This window comes from Chiloscyllium plagiosum, chromosome 1, assembly GCF_004010195.1.
Source record: "Chiloscyllium plagiosum isolate BGI_BamShark_2017 chromosome 1, ASM401019v2, whole genome shotgun sequence".
Taxonomy (NCBI): domain Eukaryota; kingdom Metazoa; phylum Chordata; class Chondrichthyes; order Orectolobiformes; family Hemiscylliidae; genus Chiloscyllium; species Chiloscyllium plagiosum.
This window is the reverse complement of record NC_057710.1, coordinates 154824844-154833164: the sequence shown is the minus strand read 5'-3', so window position 1 is coordinate 154833164 and position 8321 is coordinate 154824844. Positions and strand designations below refer to the sequence as shown.

Genomic DNA, 8321 nt, shown 5'->3' with positions numbered 1-8321 from the left:
CATGGACGGATTGGACTGAAGGGTCTGTTTCCGTGCTGTACATCTCTATGACTCTATGTGCAGGTCAAGTGGATTGGTCATGCTGAATTGGACTGCAGATGCTGGAGATCAGAGCTGGAAATGTGTTGCTGGAAAAGTGCAGCAGGTCAGGCAGCATCCAAGGAGCAGGAGAATCGACGTTTTGGGCATGAGCCCTTCCTCAGGAATGAGGAGAGTGTGCCAAGCAGGCTAAGATAAAAGGTAGGGAGGAGGGACTTGGGGGAGGGGCATTGGAAATGCGATAGGTAGAAGGAGGCCTATCGCATTTCCAACGCCCCTCCCCCAAGTCCCTACTTGGGAATGTGTAGGCTGGGTACGTTAGTCAGGGGAAATGTAAAGTAATGGGGTAGGGGAATGGGTCTGTGTTGGCAACTCAATGTGAACTTGTTGGGCCGAATGGCCTGTTTCCACACTGCAGGGAATCTATGATATAATTCTAGGAATAGTTCACTCAACCCTTCAACCTGCTTCAACATTCAAAATGATCATGGCCAATCCTTTATCTTAATACCACATTCCCATTTTCTCCTCTTACTCCTAATGTTTTTCAAATCTAAACCTTGCATATGTTCAGTGACCCAGCCTCCACAGCCTTGTGTGTTAGTGAGTTCCACAGTAAATGAAAAAAGTTTTCTTATTTCAGAACTAACTGGCCTACCCTGTATCCCAGGACAGGGCCCCTTGCTCCGAGACTCCAAAACCAGGGGAAACATTCTTCCTGCATCTCGTCTGCCTAGCTCTGTTAAATATCATCTTCTGAATGAATATAGGCCTAATTAAACCAATCTCTCCTCATATGACAAACCTGCCATCCCTGGTGCAGCCACATGAATCTTTGCTGCACTCCTACTGTGCGACCAGATTCTATTTTATAATTCTTTAATAAAACACATTCCAGAACAAAGAAAGGTTGATATTTTGGGTGAAATGGAGTTGGGTTTTGTGTCCAGCAGTTCTGCCTGTCACTAACCCCATCAAAGCTCACGGGGTTAAGAGTATTATGCATGGAATGGAGTGTATGTGCACCATTACAAACTTATCTGAAGTGACAGTCATATTTACATTTCTGCCTTACACTCCCCTGCCTCACCCCTGCTTTAGAATCGGGAAAATCAAAGCAGAATTGTGAAACCAGGCACACATTCTCTAGAAGAGTTAAGACTTGCTCTAGGTTCATGCACAATACAAACAACATTTTTTTTTTACTTCTCCGATTCATTTCAACAGGTTATTCATCAGAAAAAAATGAAACAACCACATCAATGATTCATGCAACCCAGTCAGCTCCATCAGAAAAAGACAGATTTCTTCCATTATCGACAGCAATCACACATCATGGTCTCTGTACTAACAACAGCCTCACATTACCAGTGAGTAATCAAGCATCATCAACTGTTTCACAGAACACATCTACAAGGAGATTTCTGGAAGCTTTCCACAAAGGGAATGCTGCAAGCAGCAAAACCACCGATGAACTACTGTGGAATTCTACATCTCCAACGATCTCCCCGCCAGCTACTAAAAATATTGCAAAGACCCCCCTGGAGAACAACAAAGTAATTTTGATGATTGTGCTTCCAATTCTGGGTCTTGCTTTGGTTGGTTTAGTGATAGCCTTCCTGATAAATCATACTCATGAGAAAAAACAACGTAAGCAATAACGTTTTGTTTTATTGATTTGCTGAACCAAACTTAATGCAAAATAGTGTTATATTTAAATGAGGAAATAGCACACAGCCAAAAGGAAATGATTGGTCTGTAAAGGAGGAAATGTTGTTATTCTTGAAGAAGCATCGTTCTCAGTTTGTTTTTGGGGCACAATAGGGGTCAGTGATTTTACTTCCCAGTGAAGTCAATGCAAAGTACACCTGGAACCAGACGAGCAGCCACACTGACCTTGTCAATTTCCAATCCCGAATGTTTGGTTAAAATTATCCCCCAGTGTCATGGATTCATACAGCCTTTCAACCAACTCGTCCATGCTAATCACATTTCCTGAACTGAACTAGCCCCATTTGCCTGCATTTAGCCCATATCCCTCTAAATCTTTCCAATGCATTTACCAGTCCAAGTGTCTTTTCAGTGTTGTAATTGAGCCCGAGTCTATCACTTCCTCTGACAGCTTGTTCCATTAATGCTCCAGCCTCTGTGTGAAAAAGTCACCCTTCGTGTCACTTTTAAATCTTTCCCCTCTCAACTTATGCCCTGTAGTTTTGGACTCCCCACCTGGTGAAAAGATTTTGATTATTCATTCTATCCATGCCTCAATCATCACTTTATGAAGCTGTATAATACAGACACTGGAAATCTGAACAAGTTGAATGCTGGGGTAGAGTTGCGACCTTATTTCTATCACTCCTTCTACATGCTCCTGCTGCAAGCAATGTCCTGGGAGGTCCATTCAAATGAATCATCAAATCCTCTTGGTTTGGAATGCCTATTTGTTTGAACCAACTTAGTCGATGAATCTTTATTTGAAAAAGAATTTTGAAACTTCATGCTTATGTTGACTGTAATATCTTTTCCTTTGTAGTTGCATTGTCCCTATAATTACACATAAACCTCATTTTAACCAGAAGGTAACAGTGAGAGATGGGCCAACAGTATGAGCTGCAGGCTCATCAACTTCTAAGTTCAATTTAGTTGTCCCAGGGCCTTTTCCTTCCCAACCTTTGGTCCCAGCCCACCAAATGAACCAACAAATGAATTGGGCCAGGAATCTATGGTAATCATTCTTGATGTTTTCCAGATAATATTCAGTTGGAGACTGGGAAGGGCTTTAGACTTCACTTGTAGTGGTCAGAATAACACTGCTGCTCCATCTGACCAAACAAATTTTAAAAACAAGATCAATTGCTCCTGTTTTTTTTGGGGCCCCCTGTTCTGTGCCAGCTACTTCACACCAATTACTTTTATTGAGGCTGCCTCTGGATACTAACAAAGCTATTCCTAGTCATGTTGGGAAGACAACAGCAGATTTCAACTGCTGAGTTTGAAAGTGGCCCATGTTTGCCTGATGAGGTATTTGCTGATTAGCAAGAGTGAGGATAGTGCAGCAGAAAGGTGCATGATCTGGAATAATAGGCTCAATGGGCTGAATGGCCTCCTGCTGCCCCTTTGTTTCCTAATTCCTTTGTTTCGATGCCTCTGTTAAAAAGGTGCATAGCATACGAGTGAGGATCCAGTGGGTAAGTCTCTGCAGAAACTGCACTACATTGGTTTCTTTGTAGCCTGTGATGGGTTGAACTGAAGACTGTATAATTCTAAATAACAGTTGAAAGACTGAACTCATTGCAACAAGAACTGTTAAGATTTTTTTCAAATCTCTGAGGATGCTGTTCTTTATATCCATTCATAGGATATACAATACTTGGTAAATATTACACAATTCACAATTATTTAGTGCAGTCAGAAAAGAACAACTCATTATGGAATGTTCTCAAGGGGACTAACAGTGAAATATATATAACAAACTCTTGATAAAGAGAGACCTGGTCTTCAGTGGCCAATCTGTCACAGATCCTTATTTATTGAGAAAGATTTGAATTAACAATCCCCACTGTTTGCCAAATGCAACTTTTTGTTCTAGCCATTTTTCAAGGTATGTTTTTCTCTCTCTGATCAAACAATTTGGTGCCTTCAAAGCAGTTGTCCATTTAGGAGGTGTGTTTCTGGGTAATCAGGAGACCCAAGAACTGCATTCAATCAGTATGTTATTGAAGACACAATTCCTTGGATAAATGAGAATATACATTTTGGAATTGTTCCTTAAAAGTATCAATGGCTAATCTGAATCGACACAAATTCTGGAATGTTCTTCAAGTGTATAGACAAGCTGTTCTGAACTGATTTAATAACCAACTCAATGTCGTTTCCTCATTACATTGCTTCCCAACAGAGAGGAATTTTAATCAGACTGCGATGGATTTGTACCCAAGTGAACTGGCAGTGTAGTCACTCAGTACTACCTACAGCTCTCATCCTTTTAAAAACACAACACAAAAATCATCTAATTCGAAACTAATTGGAATAAATCAGTCATATCCTAAGGTATTCTTGCATAGCTATGTGCAATTATGGCTAACTCAGAATCTGGGATTTTAAAAGAAATTCATTCAGGGTGTGATGTATCATTGGCTAGGCCAATATATATTGTCCATCCTTAAGTACCCTGCAGAGGGTATGTGTAAGAGGTCCTTTTTAACTCCCTCCAGGCCCTGGGAGAGGTAGTGCTCTATTAGTGCTGTTAAGGAAGTTAGCACCAGGAATTTAACATAGTGACACCAAAGAAATGGTGATCTGATTGGATGTCAGGATGGTGTGTGGATGGCAGGGGAGTTTGTGCCATTTCCAGGCTTCTACTTCCCTGGTGCTCTGGGTGGCAGAGGTTGCTGACTTGGAAAGTGCTGTCAACAGACCCTTGGCGCATTACTGCAATGCACCTTGTCCACATTACACACTGCTGACACTGCGTGATAGTGGGTGGAGGGAGCGAATTCTGCTGCTGGTGGGTGTGGTGCCAATCAAGTGGGCTGCTTTGTCCTGGATGGTGTCAAGTTATTTGAATGTTGTTCAAGCTGCCCCCAATCCAGGCAAGTGGGGGAGTATTCCATCACACTCCTGACTTGTGTCTTGGCAGCAAGAACTGGAAGACAGGAGATTTGTTACATTGTGAGTCATAGAGTCATGGAGTCATGCAGCACAGAAACAGACCCCTCGGTCTATGCCAGCCATAATCTCAAACGAAACTAGTCCCACCTGGCCCATGACCCTCCAACATCCCTTATTCATGTACCTATCCAACCATCTTTTACATGTTACAACTGCATTTGCGTCCACCACTTCCTCTGGAAGTTCACTCCACACACAAACCACTCTCTCTGTTTAAAAAAAGTTGCTCCTCGTGTCTTTTTAAAACCTTTCTCCTCTCATCTCAGAAGTGTGATCTCTAGTCTTGAAATCCCACAGCCTAGGGAGAAGACTCCTGCCATTCACCTTAACTATACACCTCATGATTTTATAAACCTCTATAAGGTCAACTCTCAAACTTCTATGCTTCAATGAAAGGAGTCCCAGCCTATCCAGCCTCTCCTTATAATTCAAACCCTTCATTCCTGGCAACTTCCTGGTAAATCTCTCCAGCTTCATAATATCCTTCCTATAACTGGGTGACCAGAAATGGACACCCTACTCCAGAGCAGGCCTCACCAATGTCCTGTACAACCACAATATGACGTCCCAATCCTATTCTCAAAGGACTCAGCAATGAAGGCAAACATGTGCCAAAATGCCTTTTTGACCACTTGGCACTGAATTCCAGGCCTCTGACCTGCTATTGTAGCCACAGTGGTTACATGGCCTGCCTGATTCTGTTTCTGATCAATTGTGACCAATGCCATTGAATGTCAAGGTGAAATGGTTGGATTCTCTCTCGTTCAAGATAGTCATTGCTTGGCACTTGTCTGATATGAATGTAACTTGCCAGTCCAAGCTTAGATTAGATTAGATTCCCTACGGTGTGGAAATAGGCCCTTCGGCCTAACAACTCCACACCGACCAGCCGAAGAGTAACCCACACAGACCAATTTCCCTCTGACTGATGCACCTAACACTACGAGCAATTTAGCATAGCCAATTCACCTGACCTGTACATTTTTTGGACTGTGGGAGGAAACCGGAGCACCTGGAGGAAGCCCACGCAGACACAGGGAGAATGTGCAAACTCCACACAGACAGTTTCCCTAAGTCTGGAATCGATACTGGGACCCTGTCCAGATCTTGTTGTATTTGAATATGAAGTGCTTCGGTATCTGAGAAGTCATGAATGGTGCAAACATTCCCAAATCTGACCTTAAGATGGAGGGAAGGTCATTGACAAAGCAGCTGAAGATGATTTGGCTTAGGACACTACCTGTAGTGACGTGCTTGGGCTGAGATGATTGATGTCCAACAACCACAACCATCTTCCTCTGTGTTAGATACTTAAATCTATTGTTCATAAAACACAGAAAGAAATTCAATATGCTTTGAACACAAATACGAAACAGTGGGATGTTAAGGTCTTTCTCAAATTTCCAACCTGAACTGCTTATCATCCACCCGTCATACTTAGCTTGCTACTTAAAGCACTCAAGCACAAGTACTTCTCTTTGCTAACATGTTGATGCTGGTTTCCTATCTGTTAAGAATATCATACTGATAGAGTGTGTCGAGCTGGAAATGTGTTGCTGGAAAAGCGCAGCAGGTCAGGCAGCATCCAGGGAACAGGAGAATCGCCCCCACTCCCGTCTGACCTATCACCCTCACCTTGACCTCTTTCCACCTATCACATTTCCGACGCCCCTCCCCCAAGTCCCTCCTCCCTACCTTTTATCTTAGCCTGCTGGACAAACTTTCCTCATTCCTGAAGAAGGGCTTATGCCCAAAACGTCGATTCTCCTGTTCCCTGGATGCTGCCTGACCTGCTGCGCTTTTCCAGCAACACATTTCCAGCTCTGATCTCCAGCATCTGCAGACCTCACTTTCTCCTCCTGATAGAGTGTGTCACCCACTGAAACATGTAATAATAATGAACTTTAATGGATGGAAATTCTGATGCACTTGTGCATGAATCCTTATATATGCATTCCTAATGACTGCACTTCTCTCAATGCAGAACTAAAAAATTATTTTCAACCCATTTTTAGATATGAATTTTCATTTTATTTGAAGGAATTTGTCCTTTGTAGTCTCCATTACTCAAAGGCACTGTTTCTGACTGATATATAATTCTCTCACTGCTTGTCATCCTTGCATACCTCACGGTAATGGCTGAGCAGGCAGATCATGTCAGCAGCTGGGTGGTTGGGTCAGTGATGCTGAAATCATCTCACACCAGTGCCAAACGCTGGATTTCAACCACACAGGGAAGGCAGGATATCAGAAAAGGGGCAACTTACATCTCCCTTGGCAACATGCTCCAGTTTGTTCCTATTTTAATTCAGGATCTGCTGGAAGCTGTCCCTGTGGAAGGTGAGGGCCCTATGCCAGAGCAGAAGCGCTGGCATGATTTAATCTGCAGTCACATCCACATGCAGAGCTACCAGATAAACCTGACAGTGGACAGGACTGGGGCCAAAATAAAACCCAGCAGAAGTCAACATTTATATATTTAATGGTTTCCCTGAGTGCTGTGCAAAGGAAGGTGTGTCAGCAACACATTGACTTCTGCAGAAGGGTTTTGAGTGACCTCGATGTGTTTTTTAAGCATTCCTATAAGTGAAGTGGCCAATTAGGTTTTCAGAAACAAACACGACCACATTTATGGGCTGGTTACCTCAGCAGCAGAACCACTCCAACAATCCCAAAACATCTTCACAATCTGAGACATTCTGGGGGAGCACCGGGGATGAGACCTTACGGGACAGGCAATTTACAACCTCAGGAAAAGAGTACTCTGCCAAGTCTAACTTCATGGGGTACAAAATCATCAAAAGAAAAATTAATGATTCAGTTTAGGAAGAAAACACGTTAAGTTCATTTTCAACCAATCAGTGTCTATATAAATCAGTTTTAGATCCTGAGAATACCAGTAATAATGGAACTGGTTTCTGCTTTGATTTCATTTGGAAGTTAACCTTTGACCTTCTATAGGTGTCAACGATCTGCCAGTAACAGGAGGAAGGAATAAGGTCAATGCCAGGTAGTAGTGGTAACTCTGGGTTAGAAGAGTTCAGCTTCAAGTCTCACTCTAGGGTTTAAACAGAGAAATCAAAACTGAAGGAGTGCCACACTGTTGGGGGCGTTATATGGTTCGAGATGGCTGTTTTTTGTTGGAGAAGTTAAACTGGGAGTCTGTACGGTGGATATAAGAGATTTAATGTCGTATTTTGGAAAAGAGCATTGGAGGTTTCTCAGGTGTGCTGGCCAATATTCACCCCCTCAATCAGTATCAGAAACAGATTGATCCAGACACCCTGATGGACAGGCCATTTTTACACAGTCCAGATTTTCGAGCTGCACTTTGGGCCAGGCAGAGTTCCGGATGCAGCGGATTCTTCCGGAATGGCCAGATTCCTTGCAGCAAATACACAATGTAGGGAAAAGTCCTCAAATTCAAGTTCAAATTGGAGAATTTGAAGGGTTTAAATTCAATCAAGCAAGGAACGATTATGGGATTAAAAACCTTTTCTACCTTCTCCACATTCACATCCCCCTAAACTCACCCACACCACATCCACCACACACTCATCCTGACCCCTACATACTCACCTCCACACACCAACCCTATCCCACATACTCAC

General features: G+C 42.8%; 1 protein-coding gene across 1 annotated transcript in view; it reads left to right on the top strand.

Moving 5' to 3' along the window:
• Nucleotides 1-8321, top strand: part of LOC122554623 (transmembrane protein 154-like) — a 97305-nt gene that overhangs the window by 55288 nt on the left and 33696 nt on the right. Inside the window, exon 3 of the mRNA XM_043699947.1 lies at nt 1267-1689. Coding sequence (XP_043555882.1) covers nt 1267-1689 — 423 coding nt within the window. The remainder of the gene's footprint in view (nt 1-1266; nt 1690-8321) is intronic.